The sequence below is a fragment of the Brassica rapa genome, chromosome A08 (assembly GCF_000309985.2).
Source record: "Brassica rapa cultivar Chiifu-401-42 chromosome A08, CAAS_Brap_v3.01, whole genome shotgun sequence".
NCBI classification, from domain to species: Eukaryota; Viridiplantae; Streptophyta; class Magnoliopsida; order Brassicales; family Brassicaceae; genus Brassica; species Brassica rapa.
In genome coordinates, this window is record NC_024802.2 from 15,889,019 (window position 1) to 15,907,491 (window position 18,473).

Genomic DNA, 18,473 nt, shown 5'->3' on the forward strand with positions numbered 1-18,473 from the left:
TCATATATAATGTTCATCTCGCACAAGGTGTCGGTCTTAAGTTAGTTATTTAGTATTTATGATTTGTTTCGTACTTCACAGATATCTAATTTTCTGATTTGCTTTATTTTTAATGATATTGAGTTTTAGCATTTTTCTGATCGAATCGAATAAATTTAACGGATAAAATGTTCGCCCTGATTGGTTGAAGAAAGATCTTGGACTTTAGTATTGCTCAACAACTACTTTTATTTTACCCTACGTGGACACATCTCACCTTCTTTCTTGGCTTTGTATGACTAAAGACAAGTTCCTCTTTTATTACCAACTCTGGTAGATGAGAATATTCATTTTTGTTAATTAACCATTGACAAATCTCCATGGAAGCTTATAAGCAATGAGTTTGGAGAAATAGAGAGTATGAATCTGAGTACTGAGATTGTTACAAAAAAGCTACTAGCATCAGTTCCAGTTCCGATGATGATGAACAAAATTTCAAGAAATCTGTTAAATCTTATTATGGATTGATCCATGAAAAACATGCATTATAGAATCAAAAGACATAATATTCCACCGGAATCTATAGCTCTCCGGCAACACAATAACACACCAAAAAACCTTTATCCTAAGGGATCTCGAGTTCTAAGAAGACTGATCCACAAATTTTTCATCAACGTTTGGGTGACAATCATGAGCAACATTTGGTTTGCACCGGTTAATATGACTCACCACCGGTTTATTTCTTTGATTGCTCTTTCTTTGGCTGATCCTTCTTTTGCTGGTCTTTTTGCTGGTCACTGACACGTCCCCCGGCGATCTTAACAATTGGTTCGTCTTTGGGCCTTATTAGCTTTAGCGCCGGATGAACCTTGAGGTCTCCAGCTACTAGCTTTTGTCCAACGTCCAGTAGGCTGAGATCTACTTCTATATATGGAGGGATGATCTCTGCCGGACATAAAAACTTCACCGTTCTTTTGATTGTATTCAGAGATGCTCCTGCAGAAAAATCAAGAAAATGGTTATCAATACTAAAAAATCCAACAAGAAACTAGATGCTGCAATCCACAAAATTGATTAAAAAAAACTAAAAAGGGATGAAACTTAAAGCTTCTACAAAAGTTGGCCAGGCTGAGATACAAGCCCACTAAACAAAGCTACAGGTCATCTGAAAGTGATGATTACTTGTCACCGCCAAAGCTTAGCTCACTCTAATCCAAGAACGGGGCCAGGGCGGTATCACTTCTCTACAGACTTAGAAGCTCAATGAACTCCAATCAAATCAATTCTAATGTCCGGCTTAACTACTTAATCATTGCATTAATCCTGCGTTTAGCATATCTACTCTACCATGCAGGACTCTTTCTCAGTAACCACAAGGCAAAACCCCATATATGATCACTAAACAGCTTACTCCCCATACACAGAGAAGAAAAGGATACATAGCACTTTATTTCTCTTTCAATTTCTTGTGTTGATTGCTCTCTAGTACTCAAAATGCACTTCAGCTAATTTCATGTGATTCCAGAACAAGAAAATCGTCTCTCTTGGTAAATAAAAACAAAGGAACTATATTTTCTAAATCCAATCAATCCCATTATACCTTTCTTCAACCCAGGAGACACATCATCTCCAATAAACACAAGAGGTATATCAACCTTCAACAGAGTACCAGGAGGAGCTCTTATAAACGTCACATTCAGTGGCGCATCAGTTCCAGAGTGCAAATGAATCTGAAAAAAAATTTCCAAAGCAGACATCTTTACATAACTTAACACATACCCAATAAGCCAACACACAACTCACGATTCATCAATGTCAAGAGTGAAAAAAGGAGGAGACTTTACCGATCTGGGCAAGGCCCTGACTTTCTCAATGACCTCATCGGAACCAATCTCAGACCGAACCTCGACATCGAAGAGCCTAGCGAGGAAGAAGGAGTAACCCAGATGAGTCACCAGCTTCCTGATCTGATTCGTCTGGACCGAGACAAGCCTCTTGTTCCCTCCGTGCTGACCATCCTCCTGTTCGAATATGATCGAAGGAACTCGACCCGCTTTACGCTCTTTCGCCGATATGTTCTTGCCGGAGTCGGACCGAGGAACGGCTAAGATCGTCTCTGCGTGCTTCGCATCGGGCCGCGGGAATCCAGGGAGGTAGTCGAGCTGGGATTCTAGGGCGTGGTCGAGGGCTAATGCGGAGGTCGCCGCCGGGGAGAATAGCCGGAGGTTTTGTAGGGTTTTGGGTAGTGCGGTTGCACGACGGAGCAACATTTTTAACTTACCAAAGAGAGAGAGTGAGAGAAGCTGTGCTAAAGGAGGTTTCTCGAGTGAAACGCTGTCGTTTTAGATGGGCCTAATTAAAAAGTTAATGGGCTTATTTATGGGCTTGAACTTAGCTCAACGTTTCACGAGTGTATTTGATGGGGGGGGGGGGGGGAGGAGGGGGGGGGGGGGGGGGGGATATTCCAAAAGATGTTCTTTGAATCTGTTGGCCTAGTTGCAAGTGACCGTTTTATCCTCAATATGTACCAACCGGTTTTATTCGGTGAACCAAACTCAACCGTTGCAATTTTGTTTGGGTTAGTGATGAATGCATCATTCCTTTATTTTTTTCACTCATTGATGGAAATCAAATCTAGACTATTAATTCAGTTTTGGCTATGGAGAGAATACGGATGGAGATTAAAGCAATGAAAAGGTCTAGGGAAACAAATTGAACCAGACGTACTCAGTTTTATCGGTACGACTATGGTATGTATTTTAGTAGGGGTAAAATCGTCCGGTACAAAATAAGAGGCTTCATCACGATGGTATAAGCTCGTCTAGTCGTCTTGCTCCTCTTGGCAAAAAGGAAAACAAAAACACATTTGGCTCAAGTCAGAACCTATTTTTTTGTAGTCACAGGTATTGCTTTTTTATATAACCTTTCTCTTCTTGATGTTGTACATTTGATTCTTTTGTCATTTTATTTAAGATTTAGCGTTTATATTCTAATTTATAAGTATTTTTGCTTTCTGTTAATAAAAGAAAAACTAAAGAAGTCACTCGTACAACTTCTTGAACTCATGAGGATCAAGAAAAATGGCGCTTCTACTTCTTTCACTTCATCTTCCATGTGCAAGGTCCGTTTGTCTGGTTTTTCTCAAGTCTTCTCAAATCTATTATAAAAGGTTATTCGGTGTGAGCATATTCCGGTATGCAGTTGCGGTTTAGTTGTGATTTTGGTTTATTATGAGCATGTTCTGGAATCTATAACCATTTAGAATTGGGTCCATATTGGTGAAGTCATTTGTGCTCTGTTGGGCCCTCTTCTAATCTTACGACGTGTACTAATTACCTGTTTAAATATTGTAATTTTATTAATAAGAATATAAAAGTACTGCTTACCACCATATACTTAATTAGTTACTCTAAGTACATCAATATAAAATTTTTATATAATATAGTAATGTTTTGTCATTCCGCAGACAGAAAGAACGTGACTCATGTACGAGTGGCTGAATATTTCTCCACGTGTCATGAAATCAAAGATTCGATCACCAACGTCTGAGCTTAAGCATCCGCCACGTGAAACGTCTCTCAACGACGGTGGCCGTTAAATCTGACGGCGTCACATGTCGGTTTCCTATTGAAATGTTTGTGTTCGCCTTTATTTCCTTTGTCCCCAATGCATGCGCTTTGCCCTAGCTAAGTAACGAACGTGTTTACTTCGGAACCGAACCAACCAACGTCCCAACCAACGTCTCAGATCTCAACTACTATATCAACGGACGAGATTGAGTTTCAAAATACTCTTAAAGGCTAAACTACTTTGTTCTGTGTCGTTCAATCAAATCGGAAAGTTAATAATATCTCTCTGAAATCGAAATCGGAGAAGATGACGGAGGAGCACAAACACGAAGAAACCGTGACGGCTTCGGAGCCTGCGGTGGAGATTGTGGAGAGGGAATCGTTGATGGATAAGATATCGGAGAAGATCCACCACGGCGGCGGCGATTCGTCGTCGTCTTCTTCATCCTCAGACGACGAGAAGGAGAAGAAGGAGAAGCCGTCTTCTCCGTCATCAATGAAATCGAAAGTTTACCGCTTGTTCGGAAGGGAGAAGCCCGTTCACAAAGTTCTCGGCGGTGGAAAACGTACGTTTTATCTCCGACTTGTATATGAATTCGAATCTGGATTTGTATAAAGTTTCATGCTTTCTAGTGTTTAGTGATCCAATGGTGATAGTATATGTGATGTTTTTGGTGTTAACCTGTTGTTTCTTTTGATGTGCAGCTGCTGATATATTCATGTGGAAGGACAAGAAGATGTCTGGTGGTGCTACAGCTGCCTGGGTTCTGTTTGAGTTGATGGAGTATCACCTCCTCACTTTGCTTTGCCATGTGATGATTGTTGTTCTTGCAGTTCTGTTTCTCTGGTCTAATGCCACCATGTTCATTCACAAGTAAGCTTATGTCTCTTTGTACGTGTGCCAGGCCCAGCTTATTAAGATTCACTACTCCATTGTTGACGGTTGATTCTCTGTTAGGTCACCACCAAAGATTCCTGAAGTTCATATCCCTGAAGAGCCTGTTCTTCAGCTTGCGTCTGGGCTTAGGATAGAGATCAACCGTGGGTTCCATTCCCTTCGTGAGATTGCATCTGGAAGGGATCTCAAGAAGTTCATCTCTGTAAGTTAAAGTGTGTGATGATTATAAACTAGTGTGCTCATCCCAATCTGACAAAAATGTACGATTGGATTGAACAGGCAGTTGCCGGCTTGTGGGTTCTTTCTATCTTAGGCGGCTGGTTCAACTTCTTGACATTGGCATACATAGGTAATGCTTAATCTTGGTGATTTCCTTATCTTATCTTACTAGACCCTGATGTTCTAAATCTCTTTATCTGCCCACAACAGCTCTTGTGCTGCTCTTCACGGTGCCTCTTGTCTACGACAAGTACGAAGACAAAGTCGACCCATTAGGTGAGAAGGCAATGATCGAGATCAAGAAGCAGTACGCAGTGTTGGACGAGAAGGTGTTGAGCAAGATCCCATTGGGCCCGTTGAAGAACAAGAAGAGAGATTAGTAGGTTCTACGAAATGGTAATACGTCGATAGCAAAAAAAAAAGGGTGTTTTGTAATGGTGTCAGAATCTCTGTGTTACATCCCTTTAGTATGTTATTTTGGTTCTAGTGGATTTGTTGTAAGAAGCTTTAGACCTTTTTAACAGTATCTTACTACCTCTTCACTCAATCTGAACTTAGTCCTATTATTGCTAAGGATGATGTTGATCTTTGTTCTTTACAGTATTATTATTAATTAGTGATTGTATATAATGTAAGTTTAGTTTAAATAAATAGTCAGGGTGGCCGAGTGGTCTAAGGCGCCAGACTCAAGTTCTGGTCCTCGTGAGAGGGCGTGGGTTCAAATCCCACTTCTGACATTTCGGTTTGCTTTTTTGTTGATATCTTAATTTTAGTCAGTCAACGCTTTGAATGGAGGAGTATCAACAAACCTCGGGAAAACGGCTTATTCATGCCCGAACTAGGGATTGTTGAGAAAATACATACCTCAACTTTTACTGCAAGTCAAAACATACCTACACTAATCAACAATTTAAAATTCATGCCTGAATTATGGATCGATAAAAAAATACATACCCCAACTCTTATTGCATGCCAAAACATACCTTAACTAATCAAAAATTTGAAATTTATGCCTAGTCTTTAGAAGTCAACGCCAATTTCAATCTATACTATTATTTGCGAAGTAAATTTTCGCAACGGAGCTCTCCCGTTAAAAATTAGAGTAGCTAAAATCTATGTTACCCCTAATAAATTTTTATATATATTCTATTATATAATAAAATGAATTTTATTTGCGAAGTAATTTTTCGCAACAGAGCTCTCACGTTAAAAATTAGATTGACTAAATTCTATGTTACCCTTAATGAATTTTTAAATAAAATGAATTTTATTTTAAAAATCTTATATATTTTTTAAAAATAATTATGATGATTCTTATATATTATGTTGTTATCTTAAAATAATATTTTACTATTATAAAAGTAAAAAAATTAAAAGAAGTTATTTTTTACAATATTATATTTAAAAAAAAAGATAATTCTTATATATACAAATATATCTTAAAATCACTTCTTAGAAAATATCCTTATACAAATATATTGCTCCATTAATATTTACTTAGATATTATTTTTATCTTAAATTTTAACTTTCAAAATAGTAAAATATTATTTCAAGATAACAACACAATATATAAGAATTATCATATATTTTTAAGAAAATATAATATTGCAAAAATCATGTCTCTTAATTTTTTTTACTTTTACAATAGTAAACTATTATTTTAAGATAACAACACAATATATAAGAATCATCATAATTTTTTAAAAATATATAAGATTTTTAATATAATTTTTTTATTATTATATAATAGAATATATATAAAAATTCATTAAGGATAACATAAACTTTAGCCACTCTGTTTTTTAACGTGAGAGCTCCGTTGCTATAAAATTATTTCAAAAATAATAGTATAGATTGAAATTAGCGTTGACTTCTAAAGACTAGGCATAAATTTCAAATTTTTGATTAGTTAAGGTATGTTTTGGCATGCAATAAGAGTTGGGATATGTATTTTTTTATCAACCCATAGTTCAGGCATGAATTTTAAATTTTTGATTAGTGTAGGTATGTTTCGACTTGCAGTAAAAGTTGAGGTATGTATTCTCTCAGCAACCCCTAGTTCGGGCATGAATATGCCGTTTTCCCCAACAAACCTCCTTGTAAACAAAAGGCATGACAACAACAGTACCAGAAACTAATGAGAAGAAGTCAGGTTTCAGCTAATCTGACAATGGTTTCTCCTTCAGCTTGTGAAATCCTGAAGGAGACTTTTTACTTGGTAGCGACGTCTCGAGAGTCTACTTCCATTCTTCATATATAGGAATAGGTTACTCTTACCCCAAGAACATCTTCATCAGCATTCCTTACCAGAGAGAGAGATATCTACTGAAACGTTCTTCCAAGTAAAACACCACTAGATATAATAGCACCAAACCATTTGTTGGACACAAACCTGTGGAAATATCAAAAACCAGATCCCAAGACAAAAGAAGGAAGCCTAAGTTGTTAACATACTTTCTACTGCATTCAAAACGAGATGAGAAATCTTCTGTCCCTATTTGCCATCCTAGTTGTCCTGAAGCAGCGCCCAGTGATGCGTAAGTCATTAGAACGAGAAAAATATTAAAAAATAATGTAAATGGAGTTAAGTATCACAAAAGATTCCTTGTAAAGTTCATTGAGTGCGGATGATGTTCTAAATCCAGTTAGCCTCAGCTTTGTATTATCACCAAATGTAAGAGCTGTTGACACCAACCTTCAAATCATCTTCTTTGTCCTGTAGAAACTTAGTTTCAAGCAAAATCCCTCCATAATAATTCAAAACTACACTAAGAACTATACCTGATGTGCATAAATAGTATCATAAACAATGGTCCAGCAGACTGCTGAGAGATAAAGAGGGAGTACAAACAGCTGGTTCTAAGCTTCCTTTAACTGCAGCTTATCCTAATAGTGCTCCCCAGTTTATGGTGAAACCTAAAAATGCTTGAGGCTAAAATAACAATAACAGAAAACTATCAGAAAAAAAAAAGACAAAGAAGAAAGCATAGTATTAAACATTGAAAAGCATTTTTACCCAATGTGTAAACCTCGTCATAAGTGGGTAGGAGAAGTTTAGTAACAAAGATAAGGCTCCTAATACACGGCTGCAGAATATAAGGCTGGAGTTAATAAATTAAGCACAAAACTAATTAAGCCAAGGCATGACATTATCCCTGTACAGAACTTGATTACATGTCGTTTGGTTACTGGTGAGTGATTTGTGTTTGTGAATTTAAACAAACACTTGCATATAAACCAAACAAACCTGTAGTTGTTAAGTTGGAGAAGAATCCCTAACAATAAAAGCAACTGTAGCCCAAGAAACTGAATCCCTTGAAATGGTGTAAAAAGACCACTCGCTAGAGGTCTTAGTCTTGTACGTTCAACCTGATCAGAAAGCAATCTCTCAGGCACCATATAAGAAAACACATATTCTACCTTCATGCATATAATATCAAAAGTATTTTTGTCTTCTGGACAAAGTATTCAGTACATGCAGACAAACTATTACCAAAGTTACTAGAATTGCTTGATCGATTGATGACACACAGTATCATAGCACTTCCAGATGTGAAAGCAGAAACACTTTTCCCGCCATCGTCATATTGTTTTTAAACGAGCATTCTAAAGGGATATAAATTTGACATATCATTATACCGCAAAAACAAACTAACCTTTCTATCAATGTCCCGATCAAACAGATCATTTATAGTACAAGCAGGACCTCTAAGTACTAGTGCTTTGCAACCGAATAGAGCCATCATTTCAAAACTTGGAAGGCTTCCAGGATCAGCAGCCAACGCAATAGACCTAATACAAAAATGGTGGAAATTCAGAATTTTGAACTGTTTACTTAATTCTGGAACAAGATCCACAATAAAAAATGATTATATATGGTTCTTTTTATTCATATTATTTAATTTATAATTTATTATTTTGTAGGATTAGGTTATATTATATAATAACGTCTTAAACTGATTTATGCTAATTCAATTGTTAATTGTTAATTTTTTTTTGAAACACTAATTGTTAAAATAAAATAAATATTTCTAGAAGAGGTTTCAAATTTTCAATACAAACTTGTAATAAACACACAAAAAATAATCCAAATTTTAGAAGTCTCCCCTTCAGTAATTATAACTCACAGTTTTCTTTATCTCCTGATTGAATTGAATCTCAAAAGTGAAATGTATTCTAAGCTACATTATCTAAAAAACTTACCACATATAAGACCAAGCAAACAACCAAGTTCCAATTGGTTTATCCAATCGAGCAAGCTTTGCATAACCTCTAGCTTCTTCTGGCAAATACAAATCTATCCAAGAAGCTTCCTTAACACCAGCACCACTCTTCTCTTTGTCATCATGCTTCTTAGGTTTTACCTCAATAACCGAAGACATTCCAGCAACTAATCTGTCATTACAGTCAGCACCAAGAGAGTTCTCTTGATGCCGTTCTCTTCCTTTACTCCATACTTTCTAGTTATGATTTCGTTGATGATACTTAGGTAAAGGATTGATGTAATGCATAGTAAAAGATGATTTCAGTAACCCTCGTGACAGTCCAGAAAACGCCATCTCTGAGAAAAAGTTTTGCCTGCAGAAAGAAAATACATAATAGGTTTCAAACTGCTTACGGTCGAAAGTCAACGTCTTAAAAAAACACATTAGCTTAATCATCCTTAAAGTATCTAAGAAGAGTTTCTTTTTTGGAACACACTAAAGAAAGTTTTTTTATACGTAAAATATTAATGCTATTTATTTTATTATTTATAATTAAATTATAAAATGATTGAAAAAAAATAGAATCAGTAAAAGAGAAAATGTCAAGAATCTCTTATATATTTATTTGGGTCTCTCGTATAAAAACCTCTTTCCACTTTGTCTCCATCATTTTTCTACCCCTCGCCTCTTTCTTTTGTCTTATACATTAATATAATCTTAAGAGATCCATCAATATATTTTTGACGTGGGTGCTCTAAGTCCTGTTTCGAGTGAAACTAACTTTTCAATAATTATAATGTTCATGGGGATACTAATCACTCCATAGGTTAATCGACAGATCAAGAAAATCAAGCGACGATCGAATTGATTTCGCTTGGTTAGAGATAATTGACAATGTCTTAAACAATGACAGGCAAAAACTAAAACTAGATTCAACACGAACTCAACAGACGAAGAAGAAGATGAAGAAGAATGGGAGTGGAAAGCTTACCGGCTAACAACAACTCTGGTGTGAAAGATTACCTTGGATCTAGACTTGTTCAGTAACTAGGATAGTTCATTATTAGGCCCATTCCGTATTTAGTCTGATCCGACACAAAACAAATGTTAGTAAGATTTAGTCACATGTTTCACAGCTCACTAATCTCATCCTCTCAAATCTAATGTCGCGATGCATTAATAAGTAATAACAAGGGGAGAAAACTATTGGCCGTACTTTATCGGTTCTCCATGCTGTTGCTGTTTGGGTCTATGGAAAATAATCGAAAATAAAAAGTGATTATATTTCAAGGGAACAAATTTTATTGGGAACGACAAGTTGTGTCGACAATATAATAGCGATATAGTTTGGTACTATTTTTTAATGTTATATTAAATCGGTGGTGAACAAAAAAAAAACACTTATATCGGTGTGGACATTCACCATCGTTGATATATTGCATGTACTAGCCAGCTAGACGAATTCAGTTGAGTGACGACACTGAATACAAGCTTGGTGAACAATCAAATAATATATGAAAAACTAAAGAAGAAATGCAGGAATGTTTACCGAGATAGAAGAGAGATGCAGACGGGATTTACATCGTTTAACATGTAAATCGAGCGGTTATATACTACATCCTTTTCACGAAAACAAATGGTTTGGATCATTTTTTATTATTTAATAATAATTAAATTTAAAAGTTTTTAAATTTTTTGAATCTATTGAATTATTGTTTTAACTTTACTTAACTGATAATCACAAAAAAATGTTTATTATACAAATTAGCATATTTTCGAACCAAAGTAAAATGTTTCATGGTGCACAACTAGATATCTACTAATCCTTTGTTCAAAAAAAAAAAAATATCTACTAATCCATATATTTTATATACGAAAATTGTAAACACTGGAAATATATTGATAAGTAGTGAACAAGAACATATCCAATCGGTCGATGACCACAAGAACATATCAAAGCATGATCTTACAAAGAAATAAACTCCACAAGACCACATTTATTGAATTGAAAAGCATATTAATAAGTATTTCGTAATGGAGATGATATTGATCATGGTGACGGTGATTGTGATGGTGGATTGGTGATGGTGGATTGTGATGACGATGATGATGATGATTAAGCTTTGAGAACATGGTCGTCCATGTCAGCAACCATGCTCTTGACGAATTTCATGTAGTTGCTTGGTTCGGGGAACTCATCGTTACGCTTCTCCCATATCATAGTAATTTTGCAGACGCAACCATCCTCCGACTTGGGGATAAACTCCAGGGTGACGTCATACACCTTGAGTTGTTCCATCACGTGACCTTCAAGTCCTCTAAATGTCACCGTTTTCTTCTCATCGTCTATCTCTCTCCTTTCCTTGAATACCTCTGGCTTCCCATCTTTATACATGAACACACATTATCATATACATATTTGCCGGTGTAATGATGCAATAATATTTGCAACATCCGACTAGTCATGACTCATACTAAATTGCTAATTCTAAGTATAAATATGTTGTTGGGGGCAAGAATAACAAATCAAACTTAAACTATTTGACATCAAAATTCACAATGATACGTTACTAACTGCATCAACCAATCCAGTTTGATTGAATTAAGTCATAACTCAGGACTATGGTACATATCGATTGTTTGCTTACATTTAGTTAATAGTAAACACAAACACTTGAGGCAAAAGCATGTTTGCATTTGTTTGCAGACATAAATGTATATATATACTTTTCTAATTCTGTCTTGATTCTATAGAATTGTTTTTTTAAGTTTCTTTCATAAATATATCAATACAAATGCAAAAAGCGAGGGAATTGGAAATATTTATACGTAAGTACATGTGTTCATACGTATTCTCCAGAGTCGACCTACTTGTGACATATCGGAACAACTATATTTTATTTAGTTTCTTATATAACCATAAATAGTAATCATAATTCATAAGGCAGTATATAGTAGTACTACTACTACTACTACCAATACCTTAGTTCCATACATAGCTATAGACTATAGTTTAACTCAGTAGTGTGTATAGAGTTTGGAATATACAGACAGAATTAAAAGGTATAAGTAATACCGCATGTGTAGTTCCAAGTCTTGATGGCCCCGTGAGAGTCCCATTCGCCGTCGTGAATGATGACATTTTGGATGTGGTGGCCTATGGCTTCCGGGAAGGCATGGTTCTCGCTCCTCCACTTCTTGTAGTGTTTCTCCACCGTCCCTTTTAACGGAACCTCGGTCACGTATGTTCCTGACGTCGCCATTTTCCCCTATCTCTCTCTCTCTCTCTATAAAGCTTCGACTCGTTTTTGTTTGTTTGTTTGTTTTGGTTGATGAAAAAGCACTTGTCATCGCCTTGATTTATATAGTGAACGTGACGGTAAAACATTGTTTCTACCGTTTCTTTCATCGATCATTTGACGGTGAAGTTACTTTTCAAGGGTAATCAAATTCTGATCGCTTTTTAATGTGGGTAGTTGGCACAGTATATCACTTAGAAGATAATCATGCCCATGTACACATTTATCGTGTCTATTCGCACCACCATGCCTTGAAATAATATATTTACAAAATATTTGCTAAATAAATAATTTTTATTTGTTTAAAAATAATAATATAAATATATAAATATACTTTAATGATTTAGTTAAAATAAAATTAAAAAATAATAATTCAATTATGTTACAATTTCTAAAATTTTGAAATTAAAATAATTATGAATTTTAAAATAGTATATAACTTAATTTAAATGATATTAAATATATTTATTTTTAATTTGGTATTGTGTTATTACAATTGCTACAGTAATATATGTATTACAATCAGATAATGCATAGATTATCCGAATTATAATAGTAATAGCTAAAAATAATTTTTACATGTATTATGATTGCGTATTATAATTGGATATTACATCATGAATTTAAGTTGAGTTATTATAAGAGTTAGAGTACCCCGTGTTAAGCGGATATTACAAAATTAATCTTGTATTATGTACATTATCGGTTGGTCTTGTGTTATTACAATAGCTGCAACAATCTTAATGAATGCATAGTATACCGAATAATAGATAGATTATCGGGATTATAAAATAATAGCCAGCAAATGATTTTGTATCTTTATTATGAATGTGCATTATAACCAGATAATAAATCATAGATTCGAGTTGAGTTATTATAAGAGATGAGGTAGTATGTATGTGTGAGTACTAACTGAATATTAGATATTTAATACGGATAAAACATGTAATAGTCAATAAAATCATTTTGTTCACACCAAGAACAAGCTCCATGTACAACATTCAGGATTCAAATGCAACAACACAAACCCTCCACACTCAACAGATTTCGATGAATTACTCTTTCAGTTACATCGACAAATAGGTCCATAATCGTATTGACTCACTGGGAGGCTGTGGGAATGGTAGCTATACAAATCCTTACAGGTATGATTTATCATTATATTAAGTGATTATTAGAAGCTTTCCCTACTAAGGGTTTAGTTTAATTTTAGGAAAAAATAATTGTCAACTACAAGAACTATTCGTCACTACATGATTACATATTTGGACAAAGGTAATATATAAAATTACATAAACTATATGATTCACATAACAATATCTTTAATCTATTATGTGTTATACTGTTAACACCATAAAAATTATTCTAATAGTTTAAAAGTTTGTCAGATTTGAAATCTAGCAACATCTGATGAGAAATTTGTCAATCAGACTTTTAGAAACAAACCAAAACACACATACCAAAGATCAAAACAAAATAAATTCATAAATCAAACATTCAAATATAATGTTATACAACCGAAACATGTGATAAAATGTGAAAACATCATTAGAAGTTGTTGAATTTCAAATCCGGCACACTTTTAGTTAGAATGATGGTTATGATGCTAGCAACATAACACATAATAATTCGGAATATTTCTATGTGGGACATACAGTTCGTGTAGTTGTCAATCATTTTTTCTTAAGTATATCACACACTTTTAGACAAAATCACATCTTATGTACAAATATTTTTTAAGTGAAGAGATTTAACTTCATTCAAGAAAAGAATACATATTCAAAGAAGTTGATAAATAAAATACATTAGATTACATTATATACATGTACAGACTTATATATGCAGTTTATATGAAAAGTTAACTACTTTTATACATATATCAATATATGCATCTTCAAAGCAACTACTTTTATTCATTTAATCATTTTCTATTTTTCAATCATTATTTAGTTGCATAATACTTTATGTTATGATAGCCCAAAATCAAGTACTAATAGTGTGTGTTTATAAGTTATATACTTATTCATCAAAAAAAAAGTTATATACTTATATATGAAATATATATATATATATATATATATATATATATATATATATATATATATATATATATATAATGTATAAGAAAGTTTATTGTTGCAATTATATAGCCGATCTTTATATTTTCATTGTTATAGAAAATAAAACACAGGATCGAATTTTATCACAAAAAAAAAAGATTAAGAAGAATTTGATCCCATGCCTGGCATGGTGATTATGCATTAATGCATTAATAGTTCGGATTGGGGTTGTAATTTGTAGCTGGACTCCATTATGATTTGTAAAATAGAAAGGCGGAAACATTTTTCTGAAAAGAGAGAAAGGCGGAATTTTGGTAACCTAAAATTATGTTCATATCAAAATTACGATATGTGTCTATCAAATAAATGTATGTTTCACGAAAAAAACATTTCAATTAATTCAGGATGGTCTAGTGGTTGAAATATTTACTATAAAATTATTAAGGTATTAAAGTTCGAATCTTTTCGCAATGAGTTTTGATCATCATGGTTATTATGCACGATTTAAGTGACCAAAGTACAAGTTTTCACGGACGCCAAAGATTTGTATGAATTTTGGTCTGAAGTAAAAAAATATAAATATATATATTTTTATAGATTGGTATTTGTTTTTACATATATTGTTAGATAGTTGATATGAACTCACTCAGAAAAAATGTTTTTGTACAGGTAATTTCCATCTTACATTTTGGTATGGACTTTCTGAACAATCGAAAAAAGGTTTAGAACCGCATATACAGATGGGGATCCGAATAAGGGCTGGACTAGTGGATCGTATAGGATAGAGATATGCGTTAGCTGCGTTTCAATAAAAATTAGCTAGTATATTTGAAATGGGCATGCTGTTTGGTTATGTTTTCACAGCACAAGACCAGGGGCCAGCTAGACCATTTAATTCATGGGTACACCTTTGGTAATAAAAATAAAAAGTGCATATAAAAGGGATGGAACGTGGGAAAGTATGGATGCACACAGAGCCGGCCTTAAATAGAAGCGGGCCAAGTCCATGCTTCCGGCCGCCAAATACGTAAATATTAAGTAAAAATTCGGTTACATTTTTGTCAAAACTTTCTTCAGCCGGCTTGGTAATTGAACTATTGTTAGCTTGAAGAGGTCATGAGTTCGATCCTAATTGGCCCCATTATGTTTTTGGTTTCTAGCCAACAAATTTCTATGACCTGCTCTGGGTGCACAAACTACATTTTACTACATGAACTAACAAATTTTTGATGTTTCTACATAAAATATTCGAATTTTAAAATAATTGCGGGTGCACTTGCCCCTACATCCTACAGCCTAGCTTCGCCACTGCACAAGACCTGAAGACCATGTAGGGTGATTCAATTAATTTTTATTTTAGTATGTGGGTGGTGGAATGACCGTTATCACTGGCTGATTTGTTATCCATGTCTTTTTTGTGATTTTTAATGATATGTGTGAAGAGTAGTGTTTAGTGGACTAATACAATAGACCCATCAGTATTGCTGAAGGCAGAATACTGTCAGACTCATTCCATACTTTTTTTTTTTTTTCTAACCAAGTATTCTGGCCCTACCGAGGTGGTCCAGACTAGAGACCGAAGTGAGCAAGGACGCTGCCAGAGCGTCACCATGTGGCTCACCATGTAACGGTCTTCGGTCTCGGATGCTGCAGCCTATATGTAAATTCCGCAGTGGCCAAGACTCATTCCATACTTTCCCTTTTCTAGTTAACTAATCTGGTTTAGTTTGTTTGATTCATTGTACTCTGAGTTATTTTTTTGGATTGTTATAGGCTGAACTTTTGTATCCTTTTTCCTTGTGTTTTAAGAAAAAATACTTTTGATCCCCAAAAAAGCTGTTGATGCTTAGGATAAAAACAAAATATATAGTGTCCGTCAATGGCGACAGTTATGAAACAAAATCTTACGTAAATTTACTAACTAATGTGTTCTGTTAGTATTATTAAAGTTCAACTATTGATTCTTTTTGTTCCCAGTCAACAAGTATCGTACGTTGTTCTTTTACGTATCTTTACTTAGAGGGCATTTTCTTTTATTTCAAGCGGGTTAATTAATTCGTCTTTCATACTAAATTATACAATATACTGAAACATTCTTTTCATTACGTCTTCTGACAAGAACATCAAGAATTATAAATCATAAACGAAAACACACAGAAAAACTATAAAATAAAACAGAACAAAAACACTTATTTTTAGTAATACATTTTATCTGTGCGTCAACACACAAGCTTTAAGAATCAAACACATGCAGTTAGTTACTAACATTCATAGAGTTTAACATCCATCTTAACACGGAAATACTTAGCCCCTTGAAATATATCCGTCACGAAGGTAGCGATCCCACGAGCCATGAAGAAATCACCCGTCCCACCCACGACCGATAGATCTCTTGTCGGCTCCATCATCAAATCCGCACCCATTATGTTCAATGTCCCTTTGTGTTGCGTCGAGTTAAACACCAAGGTGTAGCAAAACCACGCATTGAAGTCCATCTTCATGTCATAGAAATAGAAGCCTTGTGCGCGAGCTAGAGGTTCTGAGAGATAGTTCTTGTCCATTGTTATGGGGCCATCAAAGATCACAAACTTACCGAACTTGAAGTTTCCTAATCCTGGCGGGCTCACTATAGCGGCTGAGGTTGCGTTTGCTACATTGTCACCATCGTAGAGGATGTCATGAAAGTAGAAGGAAAAGTGTTTGCAAGGTTTTCTCTGATCAAATGTTTTTCGGGACGAAAAAACAGTATCGGAAAAGAGTAGGACTAATAAGAAGAATGAGAAGAGGGACTTAAGGAGTTGTTTCTCTACAAGAGATGCCATGGTTAGCTAGAGACGACTAGTGAGTTGTGTAAATTGAAGATCGCTTACACCCCCATTTATATAGAAGTTATTCACTTGAGTTAGTGAAGATAATTTATTTGGATAAAATGAAAGAATTTTAAAAGTTTGAGGGGACTGCTAAATGGGTTGTTGACGTACGTTTCGTCAACTAAAATATGAATTCGATTGACAAGAAAGGTTTAAGATCATGTGGCGGGGTTGGTGCAAAACTAAGCAATAAGTTAATTTCACTTTCTTGAAAGGTTTAATGATTTAATACTGTTAAACCGGTTGGTGGCCTATGTTGGATCCAACCTAAAAGCATAAAGCCGAAGGCTAATAAAACAACAAGTTGAGTATATGATGATGCAGTGAACATTAAATGACACAAAAAGAAAGTGTTAAGCGAAAATTTAAATATGAATGAAAAAATATCTCTTCGAGATATTGCCTTAAAAACGAACTCCCAATATCACTCATGTGTGGTCCATATGGTTAAAATTAGATGACTTGTACAATAAATAACGAAACCACGTTCTAGCTTTGCCTCTAAGGTTGCTATTAATTACCACTAGAGATTTTTTCCGCGCTTCGCGCGGATTGTATCTTATAAATTTATTTTATAATATTATTTGTCGGTTTATTTCTTTTACATTAATTTTTTTTCCAATGTTAGTTTTTCTTAATTTAAATTTATATGTTTATAATTTTTCATTTTTCTGGTTGTAGATGGAGAATTATATTTTTTTATTGATGGTTTTTGTATGTGACATAAACTTTTTAAAATTTTAAAATAATGTTATATATAGTAGGATTAACACATTAAAGAAGAGAAACATATTTAGGCACATTTTACACAGGTTTTATATACATAATTTTAAACATTATATATCTATATATTATAAGTTTGAAACATGTAAATGCTTTCTAAAGTTAAATACTTGTTATGAGTTTACAAAACTTATCGAAAGTTTTATCTTTTTTTTAAAATTTAAATCACAGAAAAAAGTCAACACTGAAAATTTACATGAATCAGATAACAACAGTTTTATAAACAACTCGATAAAATTTGACCGAGCCAAAGATTTTCACACAATATGTTCTTTCTTCTTCAAATTGCGAAGAGCCTATAGGCACAAGAAAAAAATCATAATTTTTGTTTTCACTTATATAACATTTTTTTCCTTTACACACGGAATTTATTACACTGCTATAAGCAATTGAGAACTCTATTCATATAAGATTCACATCTATGCATTTTGACAAAGAAGAATTTTAGCCATCTTTTGTTTCATAATGGATCAACTTCAGTCATATACACTATATTTTCTCTATGATTCAAATCTTACAATTTTAATATATGTGCAGATTTCCATGTAAAAAAACACGCACGCCATCTATCGTTCAACCTATTACTTTTT

General features: G+C 34.1%; 4 protein-coding genes, 1 long non-coding RNA gene, 1 other non-coding gene and 1 pseudogene across 6 annotated transcripts; 3 read left to right on the forward strand and 4 right to left on the reverse strand.

Annotated features, from left to right (window-relative positions):
- Positions 1–472: 472 nt before the first annotated feature.
- Positions 473–2,282, reverse strand: LOC103834959 (50S ribosomal protein L25). The gene is made up of 3 exons (XM_009111046.3): positions 1,824–2,282; positions 1,580–1,709; positions 473–975 (listed from the first exon to the last, which is right to left on the reverse strand). Exons 1-3 carry the CDS (start codon positions 2,247–2,249, stop codon positions 716–718), a joined length of 816 nt encoding a protein of 271 aa, XP_009109294.1. The 5' UTR covers positions 2,250–2,282; the 3' UTR covers positions 473–715.
- A 40-nt stretch (positions 2,283–2,322) lies between these two features.
- On the forward strand, positions 2,323–3,364 carry LOC117127290. Its single transcript, XR_004450222.1, has 2 exons — positions 2,323–2,882; positions 3,006–3,364. It is a non-coding gene; the product is annotated as an uncharacterized LOC117127290 (long non-coding RNA).
- Positions 3,365–3,648: 284 nt separating this feature from the next.
- On the forward strand, positions 3,649–5,292 carry LOC103834960 (reticulon-like protein B1). The gene is made up of 5 exons (XM_009111047.3): positions 3,649–4,114; positions 4,254–4,422; positions 4,507–4,648; positions 4,726–4,795; positions 4,876–5,292. Exons 1-5 carry the CDS (start codon positions 3,856–3,858, stop codon positions 5,043–5,045), a joined length of 810 nt encoding a protein of 269 aa, XP_009109295.1. The 5' UTR covers positions 3,649–3,855; the 3' UTR covers positions 5,046–5,292.
- LOC103835537 lies at positions 5,186–10,520 on the reverse strand (annotated as a pseudogene).
- TRNAL-CAA lies at positions 5,319–5,402 on the forward strand. The gene has a single exon. It is a non-coding gene; the product is annotated as a tRNA-Leu (tRNA).
- Positions 10,521–10,748: 228 nt separating the features above from the next.
- LOC103834961 (MLP-like protein 328) lies at positions 10,749–12,396 on the reverse strand. Its single transcript, XM_009111048.3, has 2 exons — positions 11,948–12,396; positions 10,749–11,256 (listed from the first exon to the last, which is right to left on the reverse strand). Exons 1-2 carry the CDS (start codon positions 12,132–12,134, stop codon positions 10,988–10,990), a joined length of 456 nt encoding a protein of 151 aa, XP_009109296.1. The 5' UTR covers positions 12,135–12,396; the 3' UTR covers positions 10,749–10,987.
- A 3,917-nt stretch (positions 12,397–16,313) lies between these two features.
- Positions 16,314–17,668, reverse strand: LOC103834962 (dirigent protein 6). Its single transcript, XM_009111050.3, has one exon. It carries the CDS (start codon positions 17,050–17,052, stop codon positions 16,492–16,494), a length of 561 nt encoding a protein of 186 aa, XP_009109298.1. The 5' UTR covers positions 17,053–17,668; the 3' UTR covers positions 16,314–16,491.
- Between the last annotated feature and the right edge of the window lie 805 nt (positions 17,669–18,473).